Consider the following 19,599-nt stretch of genomic DNA (forward strand, 5'->3'; position numbering starts at 1 on the left):
ACACAGACCACTCAGCCACACTCTCACATACTACTCGGTGTGGCTAAGAAAACGTGAAAAAACACCACCACATACGCTTGAGCGAATAAGACCCGTTTAGGGAGTTCTTCCAGGAAGAACAACCTGAGGCAATGAACCTCCTTCGAAAATGCCAAATTTCTAACAGTACTAGCCACTTGCACAAGCAGTTACCACTGAGGTTTAAGGGTTGGGATTCTTGGTTTCTTTTTTGTTTTTGAAACACCTGGCCAAATACTTGTCTTTCACCAACTGAGAAACCCAAAGGGACTCAGCTTTTCTTCCCTGTTGGCTGCAGAGGTAAGATGCTTTGGGGATGAAGGGCTTTATGAGCACCTTCAGAAAACAGCTAGCACTGTGGTAAGGCACATAATGTGAGGCAGTGCTCACAACCAGCCTTCACCTCAGTGCCACATCTGCAGAGATCACCACCGCCACACAGTTACTTGCAGTTACTATTGACAAAGTGAGGCAGAGTGACGTGTGGCAACATTTTTGACAGACAGTGCAGTGGAATATAGGAGGTTCCACTTAAATACGAGACAAAACTTTTTCATGGTGAGGGTGACAAAGCACTGGAACAGGCTGCCCACGGGGGTTGTGGAGTCTCCTTCTCTGGAGACGTTCAAAACCCACCTGGACACGTTTCTGTGTGACCTGATCTAGGTGTTCCTACTCCAGCAGGGGGACTGGACTAGATGATCTTTCAAGGTCCCTTCCAATCCCTAACATTCTGTGAAAGCTCAGGAAAGGGACATCTCAAGGGGCTGAGGACCACTCAAGCAAGTGGAAGGAGTATCTCCAAAGCCATGTGGGGAAGCTGATCCAATGGAAAGATGGGGGAAAGAAGAGCCTCTCGCAATGAAAAATACAAACAACAAAGTGGCCATGGATACATTCTTTATGCATTTCTGAAGAGCTCCTTGTGGCAGCCTGAAGAACAAAGACAGGTTAGCAACAGCCGATAGCAAAGAACTGTCACATGACCAGTCCAAAAATTAACAATAGCAATATAGCATGGAGTTGCACAGAAGAAACTGCTCCAGAACTGAAGTTACAGGAACACCAAAGAAAAACAAAAGAATTTACAGAACTGAAGTTAAATTACATCTCTCAAATGGACTCATATTCATCCATCACGTAACTATTTATTTACTTGTAATGTTTAGAAATTTTCTTGAAGAGTAAAGCAAGGTGAAGCATATGCATGTTGTCCATTTCTTTCAATCCACTGTTCCCAGTCTCTGGTATCTTGTGGTTTAATTCTGAAACCAATCCTCCCAGCCCTACGAGAAGGAGCTGTGGCCCTGTAGGAATACCTACAGGCTACTACTCTGTTCATGGCATGATTTAAGTTCAGGTGTTTACTGGAGTCAAATTCCTTATGCATTCAGTTAGTACAGTACACCTAGGTCTTTGCAAAACCACAGCAAACAATTCCCTCAGTTCGGCTGAACATCCCTTGTGCAATTTGCACAGTGGGTCTCAGTTTACAGCACTCATGAACAGGAAGCATTGCTGTATGTAACAAGAGACCTTCATCCGAACTAAAGCCGCCCCATAAAGAAGGAAGGAAATAGGAAAACCTAAGCTGTTTGCTTTCATAGACATATATGTTAAAAAAAAAAAAAAAAGAGAATGATGAAAATAACCTGATGTGCTGCTTCACACTGGAAATGTTAGACCACCATTTTAAAGAAGTGGGGCATCTGAGTTCATTTTTAAATCAATTTACTTTGCTTTAAAAATAATATAAGCAATAAGGTTATGAGAGACTGAGGTTTTGCAAAACTAAGGTAACAATTTCCTGACAGTAACAAAACGTGTTTTAGAAACTTTTATATTACAACAAAAGGTAAAAATTGATAAGGAAAAAAAAAGGATTTGGGAAAAAAAAAGGATACATAGTGTGCAGAAAAAATACTTTATGTTCTCCCCAAGGGCAGACACACCATCTGCTCTGGAAAATATACCTGCTGTAAGTCTGCACAAACACAAACTCATACCATCCAGTCAATAAATAATTTAATGAGGTTACAGTTCTGCAAGAAAACATGACAGCACCCCTTTTCCAGCCTCCAGCCTCACCCCACAGGCACGGCAGAACAATACACACGAGCCAAACAACAAACCACAGCTGCATCAAAAGGCCACTGGAATGCACAGATCTTCACAGAAGATATTGCTTCAGGCCCAGACACTTGTACACAGTTAATACTTGCTTCTGTGTGAAAAAAAACACATGCAGTACCTGCAATCAGCCTCTCAGTTATACTTCAGCCAGAACATGCTCCAGGGACCATGCATTTGGGGGAGGGGGAGAGTCCAGACCCACATGTACCAAAACATCAAAAGACGGGGATGGTGAAATGAAGAGGAAGGCTGCAGCAAAACACTGCTGCAAGTCTTGAAGATGACACCCATGGAATGAAGCCAGCTCTCAGAACGGGAGTCGCTTCAACTGCTCATACGTGATAAAAAACTGAAGAGAAAGTTAAGGAATTGGGACAGACAAATATATATAGCAGCTGCACTGGACCTCCCTCACAACAAGGCAAGGCAGGTAGATCAGTACAGAAAGCCCATGGGAAAGTCCCTCTTCCAGGCAGCATAAAGTGATCTGTAGAGGTGGAAGAGAGCTGTAGAAGAGCTACCAAGACAGGGAAGACACTGACCCAGAAGCAAGCTGGGCCAGGCTTGCCAAGACCACTGAGAATGGGAGGTGACTCTAACCCCAGACTGGGACTTTCTAAATTTTGAATTCTTTAAAATAAGCTGTATGCACGATTTCAGAGGGCCAGAAGGACCATTATAGCAATCCAGAAGTGCTGATTCTGCAGAGCAGAATTTCCTAAGGGCAGAATTTTCCTAAGGGCAGAAATTCTCCCGGCTTCCCCCCAAAAACAGGAGCCGATCCAGAAACTGCTGCACCTCTAGCAGCTCAAGCCAAATGGAATGTTTAAAGCCAAACGCTTGAGAGCACTTACTTTACAGGAAAGTACCCATGCTGCTGCACTGGAAGTCCCTGCACTAGCCACTTACAGAGCTTTTAGAAGTAGCAGTCGCCACCAGTGGCATTTTTTGGCACTTGAACCATCTGCAGCCCATCAGTTTACATCTGTCCAAGCAGAACAGGGAGTTCACTTTGGGCTACTGCAAGGAAGACAAAGAGGTACACCGTCAGCGTGTCTGCTCTGAAATTCTACTTACAGCTTGTCTTCCCCTGCCTGTCCACGTTCACGGCCTCCAAGCAGCACACTGAAGGATACAATGATGTTCCAGGGACCGAGCCGAAGCCAGTTTGGCCAGAAACCTTTATAGAGTGCAAAGAATCCCTCGCTTTTCCATGTCTGGGAAGAGAGAAGAGATACCAGTTATGAGACACAGCTCGGGCCCAGTCACAGATGCTGCAGAGAGCCGAAGGCCCAGGGAGGACCTCTGCTGTGGGAACACCTGCAGCATGCTTTCAGCAAGTCCATGCGTTGCGGATGAATTCATTGTGGCAGGCATGGTAAACATCCTTCACAGAGTGCAATATCCTTAACACAGAACAGCTCCAAGCTTCCTGGCACACTACGCAGTACGGTCCTATCAGGCCCGTGCTCTGCCCCTCTCCCTAATGCCATGTGTGACACAACAGACCTCCAAAACTGTGCACTAAGCAGACAGGCCAGTGGAGGTACTGCCCTGCCAGTGAGGAAGCTGGGGGTACAGAAGAAGCTGTGAGGGGACAGAACCAGGACAGCTGACCCAAACGGGCCAAAGGGATATCTATCCCATACCATATGGCATCATGCTGAACAGCTGAACAATAAAACTAGGGGAAGTTTGCTGGGACTGGGGGTAGCACTGCTCAGGGCTGGGCTGGGCATCAGTCAGCAGGTGGTGGGCAACTGTGTTGTGCATCACTTGCTTTGTATTTTCTTTTATCATCATCATCATTACTACTTTCCCTTCCTTCTATCTTCTATTAAACTGCCTTTATCTCAACCCACAAGTTTTTACTTTTTTTCCCCCTCTCTATTCTCTCCCCCATCCCACTGTGGTGGAGGGGTGTGAGCAAATGGCTGCGTGGTGCTTAGCTGCCTGCCGGGTTAAACCACAACATTCCCTAACAAAGCTTTCTCCCATAAGGTTGGAAGAATGCTCAAGCTGCCAAAGGAGATCACAGGAAAGTGACTCTAGACCCTTTTCTGGTTTGGAACACTGACAAGTGTGTTCCCTCACTGTGCAATCTAACTGCTCAGAACAGTGGTGTCTGTTGTAGGAAATCGCAGAATGGCCGAGGTTGATATGGATGTCTGGAGGCCACCTGGTCCAATCCCCCTGCTCAAGCAAGACCACCCAGAGCAGGTTGCTCATGACCATGTTCAGACGGCTGCTCAAGACCTCCAAGGAGGGAGACTCCAAAACCTCTGGAAAACATATGCCAGTGCTTCATCACCCACACAGTACGGAATTCCTTCCTGATGTTTAGAAGGAACCTCTTTTGTTCCAGTTTGTGCCCATTGCCTCTTATGCTGTCACTGAGCACATGTTCAAGCTGGTGTCCACGAGTACCCCCAGGTCCTTTTCTTCAAGGCTGCTTCCCAGCTGGACAGCCCCCAGCATGTCCTGGGGTTGTTCCTCCCCACGAGCAGGACTTTGCACCTCTCCTTGCTGAACTTCAGAGGGTTCCTGTCAGCCCGTTTCTCCAGCCTGTCCAGATCCCTCTGGATGGCAGCACGGCCCTCTGGTGAATCAGCCACACACTCCACTTCCGTCTTGTTTGCAAATTTACCGAGGGTGCAGTCTGCCTCCTCATCCAGACCATTAACAAAAATGTTGAACGGGAATGGACACAGTTTTGACTGCTGGGGTACTACGCTCGTTACTGGCCTCCACCTAGGCTTTGTACCACTGACTACTACCCTCCGGGCCTGGATGATCAGCCAGTGTTTGATCCACCTCACTGTCTGCTCATCCAGCCCATATCTCAACAGCCTGAATTTGGCAAGTCTCTAAAAAAAAGGGATTTGCCCACCCGTTACCTCCTTACCTTCACGAGACCATCCAGAGTGCCCTTATAGAGCTCCACACTGCCCACTATTGCTCGCTGGTTCATCATCCGTGTCCGCACCACGTCCACAGGGTTGGAAGCAATGGCCCCAGCCAGCCCACATGTAAAACTGGAACTATATTTACACGAAAACATCAGAGAGGAATAGCTGAGTATGGCCAATCTGGCTCAGAAAGGCCGTGACATAAGCACAAGAGTATCTTTCACTGAATGTTATGAATAGTGTTTAGCAATAAACATTAGCTATACTCTGTTCCCACCCAGAAAAAGGAATCATACCACTCTGAGACCCCACAGAGCTAAGGAAGGTAAAAACTCAGTTTCGTCTGATTAAGTCCCTGTCAGAGCCCACTGCCAGGTCTCCGCAGGGGCATTCTGCAGTCCAGCAAGGGTTTCTTCGTGCTGACAAGGTGACACAGACCTGAAGGCAGCCTCTTGGAAGTGCACATCCTTCTCCCCAGAGCAAACATTTCTTCATGGCAGGGAAGGAGGGAGGAAGACCAAAGACAGCAAGAGGAAGCATGCAGCTGCTAGTCTCCTCCCTGCACATATGGTCTAGTGCTTGTCACCTTCAGCCCACAGCAGGCAAACCCAACAGAAGCACTGCAGCACCTCCAGCTAAAGTGTCCACTAGAAGAATAATAGGAAAATGTAGGTGAAGAAAGATTTTGGGAGGTCTCTAATCCACCCCTTGTTTAGAGCAGGGCTGACTTCAAAACGAGGTCAGGTTGCTCAGGGTCTTCTCTTGGTCAGTTTTGCACATCTCTGTTTCACAAAACTCTTACAGCAATGGCTGCAAGCTGACACTGTCTGCAGAGACGAGCACCTAGGACTGGAGCAGCTCTTTTAACTGATTGCTACACAACCAAAACTCCTGCCCTGTTTGTACCAGGGCAGAGACATGGAGCAACAGCATTTCTGGTCATCAGTGAGCTAAATTCAAGCTGTAATTTCACTTCACCAAAAGGATTTGTTAGGTTCCTTTCTTTGGGGAGGTCTCTCTAGGGACACTTGCTGGGCGCCCTGAGCTGCTCCAATCACCACACCAGATCCCTCAGAAGTATTGAGCTTGTTCTTGGCAGCTCCAGAGCACTTGGCTCTATAAACAGATCTCACTCCAAATCCCAGCTTGCTCCTCTGCTCCACATACCCTGCCAAGCCTGGAGAGTCCAGCAGCTGCAGCAAATACTCACATGAAGTGGGCAAAGATCGTATCGCCCATCAGGCCTGATAGAATTAAGTGCTTCTTGGTGATGTCATAGACTGGCAGTTCCACCCCAACCACGATGGCAGCTCTCTGGGCTGTTGGGACAACACCCTGCAGAGCACAAACATCAGTCACAAGCACAGTTTGCTGCCTGGAGGCCTGCAGCTAGTATAACATCTCTCCCCACCCCCCTGCCAAGAGCCTTTCTCTGACTATCTACCTGGTATCCTCCTTACCCTGTCTCACAGCTGCAGCTTTTGAGGTGGACCAGCTCACTGTCTCCCAGCATTAACTCCAAAGCTAAGAAGGATTCTTCCATCCTGCACTGCGACAGTTTTACCCCAACTAGATTAACCAGATGTTGCTTCTCTCCTCTCAGTCACTAACACACAGGAATTAGGCTACAATTTGCTCATCTTCCCTCACTGAACAGTACCCAGGGATTTCAACACCAAAAGAGATCCTGCACCACAAAACCAGCAGCTGTTTAGAGAACCAGATGGGGTCCTCCCAGGACCAGGACCTCCTTGCTACACAACAGCAACTAGATTTTGCTTTGTTAGGACTGTTGATTTAGGAGATGACCATGTATTACAAAAGTTGCCAGTGGCAGGACATTGATCTGGGAGCTGACAAAACAATTACTGGAAAGAACAAGCACGAGCTTAGGTAAGCGCTATGTTCCGTCTGGGAAATAACCTAGCAACCACCACCCTCAGGAAACAGGTAAAAGCACCTACAATTCCACTGAGTACCAGATCACAGAGAACACAGCAGCAATGCAGAGCTGGGCCATTTCACAGGAACTCTAATATCACCTGAGTAATTCAGGGAAACCCATGTTACCATGACAAAGCTTCCCAGTCACTGGAACCGGGAACAACTCTTCAGTGTGCCAAATTATGAGCCAGCCCACCAGGACAGCCAACTTTCTCAGCACACAAAACCAAAATACTAAGAAGTACTCTACAAATTTATGGCTCCCATTCCGCCCAGCCAGCTGAGCTAATGCAGCATCTGACAGCCTCCCTTTCGGGAGACTGTTGCCTACAGAAAAGCACTGTGATTATGGAGTTCCCATACTTGACATCGCAACTAGGCAGACTGATGGATAACAGCATATGTAAAACTTGTAATGGAAGGATAGAGTGAGAATCTTTTACAAAAATCTAAAGAACTACTGCCAAAATCCAAACAGTACAGCCTGAGTACTGGTAAGTTTCATCAATCTTCATCTTTATGCACACTAGCTTTAATCCTGGGAACCAGGTCTGCCTGGCCCAGTGCTGATGCTGCCTAGCACAGACCCAGTCTCCACCACAGACATGTTTCTGTTTGTCTGGCAACCAGAAGCAGGACTTCAGTACCATCCTTGGCTCACAGTTCTCCTCAAGAGCTACACCTGAACCCAGAGCAGGAGTAGCAAACAAGTTGATGAAGTTAATTCTGCCACTGGTGGGGGTGGGGGGTTTCCATCAGGTGGTGCTCACCCTCCAGAGGCCTCGGGTACCCTCCTGCTGGTAGATATCGATGAAGCTGCCAATCATGCCACCCTGGAATAAACTGCCTTGAGCCTGCATTCGAATCTGAAAGAAATGCGCAAGTCAGTGGGATAGCATCAATGTCTGCCCAGGGGGACGAGGACAGCAGCTCAATGGACTTCCTGGCGGAAAGGAGTAATGGGGAAACTTACAGCAGACACTGCTATCCCACTATCCACACGATCTCTCCCTGCAAACCATGCAGCAGATGAGGGCAGGCAAGCAGCAGGGACAGCAACAGGGTGGAAGGGCAGTGAAAAATTCAAGCAACAGAGAGTGACAGGCATGGTCTTTCCCTTCCGAAGGCAGCCCGAGAAGGTTGAACTACAGAAGAGGGAAGTATGGGAAAGTTCTCCAGACTCTCTTCACAACAGGTAAGGCTGAACAGTATCAACAAAGCTAAGCACAGTCATAAAAGGGAATGGAGCTGAGAAGGTCTGATGGCTGGCTGCCACCCCACTCACCTTTCCCAGTTAAGGTAACACAGCCTGGACCCCCTACAGATTTCTTGATTTTTAGGAGCTGCTTTTTTTTTTTTTTTTTTTTTTTAAAAAACTCTTTTTTATTGGCTCTGGGCTTCTATTCCCATTCTTAACAAGCCCAAATTAGCGAAAATGCCAGTAGTGGCTTAGAGAACACGTCACCGCAGCTGGGAAAGATGCATCTTCATTGGAAAGCAGGAGCACACAGCAAACCGTGGGAAGCTGTCTCTGGCCACATATACTTCTTACCTTTAGCACATCTGTTGGATTGGCAAGCGCAGAGGAGATCACCCCTGAAACCACTCCACAGATTACATTGATTAACAACGTTTCATCTGCGACCAAGAAAAGAAAGTCAGATTCTGAAGATCTAGAGAGAAGGTGTACAGATTGTACTGAACAAGCAAGAAGCTCTAGAAAGAACAGAAAAGGTAAGTTCTCAAATCACATGGTAAAGCTGCACAAGCAGAAACTGGCAATTTATAATCAGTTCAAGGCAGACCTATCCCCACAACTGCCTCAGCTGCCAGAGATGGAAAGTAGAAGCTGAAACAGCAACACACTGTCAGAGAGAAGCGGGTCTGACTGATGATTCTAGCTGATCAGACCAGGAAGACCTCTACACATGAAAATTCTAAACAATTATCTGAGATTTCAGTGCCCAGTGACACATTTCTCACAGTAGAGAACAGCAAGACAGAGGTAGACGAAGTGGGGCAACTAAACATTTCTGAAGGCAACCTGATACAAATTAGTTTTAACCTGGAGCACCAGCTGGCCACACTCTGAATATGCGGCCACCTTGAGAAAACAGAGAGTAGGTGACCCAGGCAGAGAAAGTTAGATGCAATTAGTCCCAGAGGAGAAAAAAAAATCTAAGGCTGCCAGGCCCAGTATTAGAGTAATAGTTATGTTGGAAAAAGGTACGGCCCTTTGCTGGTACTGACCACCGCACTTTCCAGAGGAGACCAGGCCACTGGCTGCCCCAGGCCTGTAGGAAGACAAATATTCAAACAACAGTACTCACAACTGGAAATGCTGCAGCAGCAAGTGAGGAGAGGTGTGCAGCCCAGTGTATGTGTGTAGAGCCATACACAGGAAGAGGCTGGGTTGTTTTGTTGTGTTTTTTTTTTTTTTTTTTTTTTTTGGGGGGGGGGGGTGAGGGGGGTACTCTGAAACCCAAAACAGATAAAGGCTAGGGAAAGTAAAGATCTGTCTGGAGGGGCAGGTGTTTGGCTAAGGGATCATTTTTGTGACTGTGGGCAGTGCCAAGCACAGTGAGACTCAAATCTATATTGAAACCTGTGCTTGCTGTTATTATACAAACAAAACACACAGCAGAAAATGAAAACAACTCCATTTCTTTGTCAATTTGTAGCTGGGAAAGGCAGAGAAAGGAACGAGCAAGACCACACGGAACAGAAAGCACAAGGCTTCGTGCTGCACCTCCTGCGAGAAGAGACGTGCCTGCACCGACACCGACACGCTCCCCAACACCGACCTTCCAAGCGATCCACGAACAGCCGCTTCAGGCTCTGGTAAATGCCGATCTTGATGGTGCCGTAGGACGCCTGCCTGAGCAGCGCAGGGGCGATCCTGAGCGGGGGAACAAACGAGACCCGGCTGAACCCTGCCCTCGCAGGCCCCACACGCAGGTAACCCCCCGCGGCCCCAGCCCGGCAGAGGCAGGGCTCGTGCCCCTGGCGCCCCAGGGCAGCTCCGATGCCCTGAGGAGCGCGGCTCCGGGTCCGAGGCAGCGCCTCCAGGCCCCCTGAGGCGCCCAGCGGCAGCCGCCGCCCCGGTCCCCCCGCTGCTCCCCCGCGGAGCCCCCCGCGAGCAGGGCAGGCCCGGGCCGGCCGGGGCCCCGCCGCTTACCCCGAATAGAGGGCGCGGCCGCCTTCCTCGCGGCAGATGCGGAACAGGGCGTGGAACATGCCCCGGTACCGCACCTCGCGGAACCGCGCGTCGGCGCTCTGCCCCTGCACCTGCAGCCGCGTCTTGGTCAGGTCCACGGGGAACGTGCCTGCGGGGACAGCGCCCGTCAGCGAGCCGGCACCGGCATCGGCACCGCGCCGCCCGCCCGCCCCGCCCCGCCTCGCCTCACCGAACTCGGCCACGATGGAGGCGAGCCCGCCGTACACGAAGGGTTTCCAGCTCAGCGCGGACATGGCATGGCGGGCCGCGGGCCGCCCCGCCGCCGGAACCGGACCGAGAGCGGAACGGGAACGGGAACGGGAACGGAACGGGAACCGCCCCGACACGGGCGGCGCGCGCAGCCGGCGGCCGGCGCCCCCTGCCGGTGCACCGGGGCCGGCACCGAGCTGAGGCCGCGGCTCCGTCCACCCCCCGCCATCTCCCCCATCAGGGGGGCCCGGCCCCTACCGCGCACCCCCCCGGAGCCGTCACCGCTTCCCTGCCCGCCGCCGTTCGCCTCAGGGGCCTCGGGCCGGTGTCTTCACCTTTCAGGCCCCCAGACCGTCGGCTGTGGAGAGCCCGGTGTCAAAAGGCCTGTGAGCACCTCTGACCTGCTGCTCTGGAGGCGCTGCGCCTAGGTGACTACTTGGAACCATTACAGGTCTTACCATCCTGTATAATTTCACGTGGCAAGCACTCTTGTAGCAACCAGATACAGCTACAAGATGTCCCTTCCTACACTCTCCCCCTTTCCATGCCAATTGCCTTTGGTGTTCAGGTCAAGCCAGCCTGAACACAGTACGACAAAAAAAAGCACACCTTGTACAGCAGGAAATGACAGTGCTGCTTCAGTTCTCTCTTCTGGTTAACAGAGTAGTTTTATTAAGAAGAGTTTAAAAAAATAAACAAAAGAAAGCACCCTTACTCAACAGCACATCTCTTGGGATTCATCACATAAGGACGACACGCTGGATGCACCCGGGACACACAGGCATCGTGTCAGGCCTGCAGGCACCCACCAGCCTCTCACTGCAGAGATGGGGGATGCTCCCACCGGGATGGCACTGGGCAGTTTGGAGAACAGCACCCTGCCACCCTCAGCAACCACCTTCGCTCTGCAGGGTACAGCCTGCCACACCTGTGTGCCTGCCAGCACAGACAGCAAGGAGACCCCTGTCCAAAAAGTAAAATGAGAGACAAAGTCGAAGCTGTGGGAGGTGAATGGACCAGCTGTGGTACCCTCACAGAGGTGTCAGGAAACCCTGTGCAGGTTTTTGTCTAGGCTCAAAGAGCACAGCTGTCTCTCAGTGGGAGCAGCCATGGCCCTAGGCGGTGCTCACATGACAGCTCAGTAGTGGCTGGAATCTCTAGTGGAACCCCGCTCCCTGTGCCTGGGATGGGGCTCTCTGGTGCTACTCTCCCGCTGATCCCTGGATCTGGTCCCCTCAGGATACTCTTCTCGCCTGCTGCTGTGCCTTTCACTCTTCCTGCCAGTCTCTTCTCTCTCTTCCCGCGAACTGTATTGTCCCCTGTGTTCCTGGGAGCTCTTTTCCCCTCTTCTCTCTGACTGCCTCTGATGCCTCTGCTCTTCCTCTTCTCGTTGCATCCTGCTCGCATGTTTCCTCTCAGACCCATTCCAGGACTGATGACTCCCACTGGCGTATCGGTCATAGGCAGGATCCTCCTTCTCCTTTTTAATCTTGATTCTAGGATGTGCCTCCTCAGCAGACACTGCCCTCTTCACAGACTGCGAGCTCTGCTTTTGCCCTTCTTGTCTACTCTTCTCTTTATCTGAAACAAAAGGTTCATCTTTAGGGGTGGACAGTCCTGCAAGCACCATCTCAGCTCCTCAAGCTCTGCTACCTAGCACCACAGCATCTTTCCAACTCCACTCCCATTTTGAGTTCCTCCCACCCTTGGCCCAAGCTTCATATTTCACAGCCTCCTTACCCCCCAGAGATCCTATTCTGTTGCCAAACCTGACACTTTTCTTCTCCAGTGTGAGTCACCCTAAGTCCTTCTTTAACATTTGTCACCTTGTCTTATCCCCAGCTAGGCTGTTCTCATGAATTTGAGCACTTTTTGCAACGCTTAGCACCTGCCGTAAATTCTGTTTTCTAAGCAATACACACACAACAAGAATGTCACTGGATCTGGAGAATTTCCAGAGTTGACAATGATTATCTTCCCTCTTCACTCCCCTTTGCCTCTCTCGTTTTCGTGCATCTCTTCAGCTCTGTGCAGCGACATCTTGTCTCCAGCCTTGGTTTCATGCTTATTTTCTTTCCTCCAACCCACTTTTCTCAAACTAGGACTCTACCTGGCTTATACCACCCTCTCCCCCATGCTAAGGCCCCATCCCATGTCCTCAATCTGCGCAACACAGTACTGAACTACTGTATTGATAGGGGAATAGGAATAAAGACAGGTCTCAAACCCAGACGACATAACTGCCTGTCACAGCCCAGGTGTGTGACAGAAGCTTCCTCTGCATGCTGCAAGCACCAGGCTGATTTCAGAATAACTGATACCCCCACCTCACACCAACGTCACCATGCCAAATCAGCTCATCCTGGAAGCTAGAAGCCACTTCAGGCCAGAAGCCATTTCAGACACCTATCCCTGCTGTTCCCACTGACGCTGCTTCCATGAGCTAAGGGCCCTTGAGACCCATGCAGTCCCACCCATCCACAGTAAAGACTGGCAGGAACAGGTTTCACCTTTTTGCTTTTTTGCTGGCACATCATCATCTTCTGACAAAGAATCAGACGACGTATGAGGTGGCGTTTTCACTCCACAGCCCTTTGCGTGGAGAGTTTTTGTGACCTCATCTAAATCATCAGAGTCTTTGGGAGGCCGATAGTTGGCCACGTGGTCCACTCGGATTGTCCTTCCTTTGATCTGCAACAGGAGTCACGTCGTTAGCAAAGCTGCGGACCCACTCCCTGCGCTCGGTGGGACACCAGAGAACCGCACGGCCAGCTCGAAGCCACGCGTCAGGAGTAACCGCAGCTGCGCCACAGGCAGCTTCACTCACCTTGATTCCATTGAAGTTGTCGACAGCGAGAATGGTGCTCCTCTGGTCTTCATAGCACAGGAAGCAAAAGCCTTTGGACTTCCCGGTCTTCTTGTCCCGCACCAGATTGATGTTCACCACCTCCCCGTACCTGAAACACACCGTGAGCGCCCCGAGCAGCCCGCACAGGCAGGCCCCATCGTTGTGGGGCCACAACACTTACTGTGAGAACACGCAGATCACGTCGCCCTCTGTCAGCTCGTAGGGCAGCCCACCTGCGGGGAGAGCGGCGGCGCTGCGGCACCGGGACGGGGACGGGGACCGGGACCGGCCACAGCGGGCGCGCAGCCGCGACAGCCCCTCACGGGATGGAGGGAGCGCGGCCGCCGCCCCCCCCCCCGCCCGTACCGACAAAGACCCAGGCGCTGTCCTTGTACTCGGCGTGCCACGACACCGCCTCCTGCACGCCCAGCTCCGCCTCCCGCGCGTTCAGCTCGTTGATCAGCTTCACCTTCGTCAGCGGGCTGGGGGCGAGGGCACCGTTAGCGCCAGAGGCACCGTGAGCACCCGGCTTTCCCCCCTCCCCCCCCCCATCCCCGGTCCCCACCACCTACTTCATGGCGGCAGCGGGGCGCTTGAGCCCGCCCACCCCCGCGCATGCGCGCTCCCGCGGGCCGTGCCGAGCCGAGCCGAGCCGTGCCGGGCCGCGCAAAGCAAGAGGCGGGGCGCAGAGCTGCCTCACAGACTTTATTGGTAACAGCGGCGGGGCCGCCCGGAGCCGCCCGGCTCAGCACGGGCAGGCGCTTTTACCGTTGGCGTCGCGCGTCAGCTCCAGGCGGTGCGCCCGGCCCGGCCGCCTCTCCACATCGCGGTAGAGCAGCGACTTCTGCGCCTTGAGCCGGCAGGCCAGGCACATGAAGATGGACTCCACGTTCTGGCTCTCCTTAGGGTCCTTGGCTGAGGTCTCGAACAAAAGCATGTTGTGAGCGTCAGCGAACTTCAGGGCCATGCTAGACGGCACCTGGATCAGGTCCTTCAAGTCACACTTGTTCCCAACGAGCACCTTGGGGACAAGGGGGGGCACCGCGTGCCCGTTGCACTCCTCGATCCACATCTTGAGGTTGGTGAAGGAAGTCATCTTCGTGACGTCGTAAACGAAGACGACGGCATGCACGTTGCGATAGTAGTGCTCTACCATGCTCTTCCGAAATCTCTCCTGGCCAGCTGTGTCCCACACTTGCACCTAGGAAGCAAAGCACAGTGTTCTTGAGGCGCACAAAGACAGAAGGCTACCAGAGCACCAAGTGCCCACCCTGAGGCAGGGCTTGCTGCTTCAGGAGTACGTTCGTGTGTTTAACTTGCTGCAGAAAGATGGCAGGAGGGCTTCCTGCTGTTCCATCTTTGACAGTGCAGCACGGAGCAACAGCACTGAGCCAGCCCCAGGACACAGGCAAGGCCAGCAACACTGGGAGGGGCAAGTTCTTAACTAGATGAGGCGGGATTGTTGGATGAGTTACAGAAGTTTTGGGGCATATGCTGACAGTGTCCAAGGCTGTATACGACAGTGCATATGCCTGTGTAATTCAAACAGTAAGCCTAGCTCATCTAGTAAGAGAGATCACATCAGCACTTTCCTTCACTCTCAGACAGGTGCTAGGCTCTACACATCATATCCCATTTCTCAGTCATTGCAAATGGTCCATTATATTCAAAAGAATTGACAGCACCCTTTCATTGTTTGTGCTCTGAGTGAGAAAAGTCCCTCCCTGATGACTTACCTGACTGAAACGCCTTGCCAGACAGCCCTACTCTTCCTCATGCACTTCACCATCAGCCCCACCACCAAAACAAATGCCACAAAATGCTTCTCATTTCAGAAACATTCTTGCACCAGATCAGGACGTTGGCCCACCTAACCCTATGCCATAAAAAAGAACCCGACAGAATTGCAACAGTACAGAAGAGGCAGGGCAAAGAGAAGAGCAACATTTCCTCATGGTCCTCTGCCTGGGGATGAATAAAGAGCCAAATGAGAACTCAAGGGTTAGGATTAAAGAGCTGTTGAGTTTCCCGGAGGGCGTTGGTGGCAACTTCCTGGCCCAAGTGGCAGAGGAGACGAGGACGTGCTCTGCTGGGCCTCATAACAACAAGGAAGGGCTGTCAAGGTCGAAGCCATCTTATTGACCATGAGATGGTAGAGCTCAGGATCCCAAGATGAAGGAGTAGGGCAAAATTTGAGACCACAGTGATGAACTTTGAAAAGGAAAGACAAAAGATGGGCTCAAGAAAACTGGTTAATATTCAAGTATCTCCACCTCCAAGCTCAAGAGCAGTCCATCCCAGTGAACAGGTAGTCAGGCAAACAGGCCTAGAGGCATTGCTAGATGAGGTAAGAGCAGTGGATATTGTCTACATGCACTTTCTTTCAACAAAGGCTTTTAACACTTGTCTGCCATAAGATACTCACAGAGACGCTGATGAAGTCTGGCTGGATGAACAGTGAGGTGGATCAGACACTGGCTGATCATCCAGGCCCGGAGGGTAGTAGTTAGTGGTACAAAGCCTAGGTGGAGGCCAGTAACGAGCGTAGTACCCCAGCAGTCAAAACTGTGTCCATTCCCGTTCAACATTTTTGTTAATGGTCTGGATGAGGAGGCAGACTGCACCCTCGGTAAATTTGCAAACAAGACGGAAGTGGGGTGTGTGGCTGATTCACCAGAGGGCCGTGCTGCCATCCAGAGGGATCTGGACAGGCTGGAGAAACAGGCTGACAGGAACCCTCTGAAGTTCAGCAAGGAGAGGTGCAAAGTCCTGCTCGTGGGGAGGAACAACCCCAGGACATGGTGGGGGCTGTCCAGCTGGGAAGCAGCCTTGAAGAAAAGGACCTGGGGGTACTTGTCGACACCAGCTTGAACATGAGCCAACAGTGTACCCTTGCCACAAAGGATAATGGTGTCCTAGGCTGTGCTAGGCAAAGTATCGCCATCAGGTTGAAGAAAGTGATCCTTCCCCTCTATTCAGCATTGTTGAGGTGGCATCTGGAGTACTGTGTCCAGTTCTGAGTTCCCCAGTGCAAGAAAGACATGGAGATGAAAAGGGCCTTCAAAATGATAAAGAGATTGGAACAGCTCTTGTATCAGAAACTAAGAGAGCTGGGGCTGTTCAGCATGGAGAAGAGAAGGCCGAGGGCATATCTCATCAGTGTTATAAATATGTATATATATAAATGTTATAAATGAATGTTATAAATATGTATAAATACCTGGACAGAGGGTGCAAAGAAGCAGCCTGGCTCTTTCAGCATTGCCCAGCAACAGCAGAAGTTCCTTCTAAACCTTAGGAAGCATTTCTTTACTGTGTGGGTGACAGAGCACTGGAGCAGGTTGCTCAGAGAGGTTATGGAGTCTCTCTCCTTGGAGGTCTTAAACAGCCATCTGGACATGGTGCTGGGCAACCCGCTCTGGGTGGTCTTCCTTGAGCAGGGGGATTGGACCAGATGGCTTCCAGAGGTCCCTTCCAACCTGCACCTTGCTCTGAGTCTGCTTCTGTAAGAACTTCTGTAAGTTGCAAGCTGGCAATTTCTAAATTAGTGTGATTTATCTGAACAACCCTGAATTGTGACAGTGCCTGCCCCACAATCTTTCAGAGAGTAAAAATGTTGGCAACAAAGAGGTACCTCTCATTCATCTCCATGCCACTTTATCCCAGGCTGTTTAGTTCTGGGCAGAGCAGGAGCAAGAGCCCCAGGCCTCTTGTCCCCAGGGTGCCTGCTGGGAACAAGTGCGACTTAAAGGAACTGATCCCACCTTCCCATTTGGATGCATGGTCCTAGGAGAAGGGCAATTTGCTGCCCTGCCTCCCAGTCCTGCTTGCTGGAGCAGAGGTAATATCCAAAGGTAGAAAGCATGGCAACATTTTCAAGCTAGTGGCCATAGGACAGCTTCATGCCAGGCTGCACTACAGCTTATAACACAGGCAGGGGGCACTGGATGGAGCTGGGCAAAGCATGGGGCGGGGGGGGAATGAACACCTTTCATCTTAAAGAGAGGAAAAAAATCATGGTCAGTTTAAAAGCACAACTAAAGTTCTTATCAGCCAACATTAGCCCTACATTCATTGTGATCAGTCCCTCAACTTTTGATTCTCCATCTGTTTGCAAAATAGCAGTATGGGCTTCTTCCAGAAGTCAGTCTTTCACACAGACTGCTGCTTGTGCTGATCCACATAACCAGGCAGGCCAAGATCTGCTGCAAACTGTGCTTCCCAAGCTGTTTTCTACCCACTGCTCGTTGATCTGCAGATCTCCTCAGGTCTGAGCTAATGCATTTCTTTACAGTTGTGACGCTAGTCTACATAGAGCAAATTAGTCCTATTTTAGTTCCCTTGAGATTGCATCCTCCGATTGCCTGCTAACATTCCTGTGCATTAACATCAGAGCTGTCAGGCCCACTGCAACCAGCCAGTGTAAGCTCCTGGCCTTCCAGCAAGCCTCTAGCCAGCCTACAACCATATGCTCTCATGGTTTCTGTGCGAGATGTGCTCTGGTTTCTGCACACAGCTCCTTCCTCCAGCTCCCTACAGCTTCACCCCTTTGCTGCTGTGGTCGAGCCTCTGAAGCCGGGGGCCGGCCTGATGCTTTGAGGACCCCGTTACGCCAGATGCTTGCAGTGTTTCACTCCGAGCTATTGTTTCAGCCCCCCTGCAGACTCAAGCAAACAGCATATAAATAGCAAAAAGCAATGTAGCTATTTATTAATAGCAGCGGCATGTTCAGAGGACGTCTCCACAACGCGAGGAGGAAAAACCTTCCCGTTCCCCTCCCGCGGGATGGAATGAGAACGGGAGAGCCCCGAGAGGTGTTCGGTGGGCACAGATTCAGCCCCGTGGCAAGGAGCGGGGCCGCCGCCAGCCCCTGCCGGGCAGCTGCGGGTGCGGGTGAGGTGCGGGTGAGGTGTGGGTGCGGGTGCCGCCGCGGCCCACCTTGATGCGCTCGCCCTCGATCTCCACCGTCTTCTCGCGGAAGTCCACGCCGATGGTGGCCTCGGTCTTGTCGGGGAAGGTGCCCCCGCAGAAGCGGAAGGTCAGGCACGTCTTGCCCACGTTGGAGTCCCCGATCACGATGATCTTGAAGATGCGGGTCTGCACGTACGGCTCCAGCGACGAGTCGGGGCCCGGCGGCCGCCCGCCGCCCGCCGCCGCCATCCCGCGCCGCCTCACCGCCTCATGGGGCCGCCCCGCGCCGCCCCGCGCCTCACACAAAGGCTGCGGCTGCGGCGGGCGGAGCGGGATCAGGTGGTCGGTGCGGGCGGAGGGCGGCGGGCGGCGGCAACCGGCACCGGCGCCGAGGCGGCCCCGCCCCGCGCACGGGCGCCGCGGGGCGTGAGGCGGGCCCGTGAGGCGAGCCCGGCCCCGCACCGCGCCGGCAGGGGACGGGGACGGGGTCTCGCTTTTCCCTGTCCTCCACGGTTTCTCTGCCTGTGCCGGGATGCTCCGTGCGGAGAACCGCAAGAGCAACGCAAGGTGGAAGCAGCCTGCCCTGCCCTGCCCTCATCTGCATGCAGAGACCCACGGTGCTCTGAGGGGAGAGGGAGGGTACTCCTGCTGCCTCCGGTACTGCAGCCCAGACACCTCCAAAAGAGGTCGTAGCCTGCTAAAATTGGCCCAGGACGCAAGTCTGCTGCAGTGAAGGTACTTGGTGAGAAGTGAAGGAGCCAAAAGCTGGGACAGATTTCTCACAGACATCAGCTGATCTAAGGTTTTGGCCCATAAAGGAAATTCAGCTGATGGACTCAACAGATCCAGTTGGAGTACATCCCAGAGGTGTTGTCAGGAAACCATTTCTGACTACCCCCAGACACTTCGGTCCTGGCCTAGCCAAAAACCTCCAGGGCAAAGTCAAGGGGACACAAGGACATCAGCTGTGGAGCTGCTGCTCAGCTCCCTCCCTGGGCGAGCAGAGAGACAGTCATTGCTGAGAGGGCCCACGGAAAGAGCTCAGTCTGAACCCCAGCCTGGTCTCAGCAACATGGGGCTACTGGAAATGCTCATCACTGCTCTGTAACAGCATCAGTCTCTGAATGGGAGATCACCAAATAATCCCTTTCTGGACTAGATGATCATATCTGCCAATAGCCTTAGGGTCTTAAGTTAAAGGGTTGTTTCTAGCCGTCATCTGCAATCTCTACTCCTGCAGGAGGTCCGGCATTCCTGCCATCTGCGTCCCAGGTTATTTGCCTTGTAAAGATACATGTAGGGAAGAGGGCTCTCTAATGGAGAGGCAGTACACAGAGAGTGCCCTGTTTTAAGGGGTAAGTATTTTGCCTCAACCCGTTTTTATGTCCCTTAAAGTACACCAGGAAACA

The 19,599-nt window shown here is 51.9% G+C and overlaps 3 protein-coding genes across 4 annotated transcripts; all 3 read right to left on the reverse strand.

The window, feature by feature from the left end:
* Window positions 1–901: 901 nt before the first annotated feature.
* On the reverse strand, window positions 902–10,584 carry SLC25A14 (solute carrier family 25 member 14). 2 transcript variants are annotated; one of them, XM_035541309.2, is made up of 9 exons: window positions 10,412–10,584; window positions 10,183–10,330; window positions 9,809–9,903; window positions 8,557–8,642; window positions 7,775–7,870; window positions 6,271–6,395; window positions 5,057–5,192; window positions 3,229–3,368; window positions 902–2,242 (listed from the first exon to the last, which is right to left on the reverse strand). In XM_035541309.2, exons 1-9 carry the CDS (start codon window positions 10,473–10,475, stop codon window positions 2,230–2,232), a joined length of 903 nt encoding a protein of 300 aa, XP_035397202.1. In that variant the 5' UTR covers window positions 10,476–10,584; the 3' UTR covers window positions 902–2,229. The 2 variants fall into 2 exon arrangements, with proteins under 2 accessions (XP_035397202.1, XP_035397203.1); XM_035541310.2 differs by having other exon boundaries at window positions 902–2,500; window positions 3,288–3,368; window positions 10,412–10,582.
* Window positions 10,585–11,073: 489 nt separating this feature from the next.
* Window positions 11,074–13,912, reverse strand: RBMX2 (RNA binding motif protein X-linked 2). The gene is made up of 6 exons (XM_035541307.2): window positions 13,852–13,912; window positions 13,646–13,761; window positions 13,461–13,512; window positions 13,259–13,388; window positions 12,942–13,122; window positions 11,074–12,012 (listed from the first exon to the last, which is right to left on the reverse strand). Exons 1-6 carry the CDS (start codon window positions 13,854–13,856, stop codon window positions 11,570–11,572), a joined length of 927 nt encoding a protein of 308 aa, XP_035397200.1. The 5' UTR covers window positions 13,857–13,912; the 3' UTR covers window positions 11,074–11,569.
* Window positions 13,913–13,971: 59 nt separating this feature from the next.
* Window positions 13,972–18,533, reverse strand: RAB33A (RAB33A, member RAS oncogene family). The gene is made up of 2 exons (XM_035541308.2): window positions 18,218–18,533; window positions 13,972–14,480 (listed from the first exon to the last, which is right to left on the reverse strand). Exons 1-2 carry the CDS (start codon window positions 18,437–18,439, stop codon window positions 14,025–14,027), a joined length of 678 nt encoding a protein of 225 aa, XP_035397201.1. The 5' UTR covers window positions 18,440–18,533; the 3' UTR covers window positions 13,972–14,024.
* Between the last annotated feature and the right edge of the window lie 1,066 nt (window positions 18,534–19,599).

This window comes from Cygnus atratus, chromosome 13 (assembly GCF_013377495.2).
Source record: "Cygnus atratus isolate AKBS03 ecotype Queensland, Australia chromosome 13, CAtr_DNAZoo_HiC_assembly, whole genome shotgun sequence".
Classification (NCBI taxonomy): domain Eukaryota; kingdom Metazoa; phylum Chordata; class Aves; order Anseriformes; family Anatidae; genus Cygnus; species Cygnus atratus.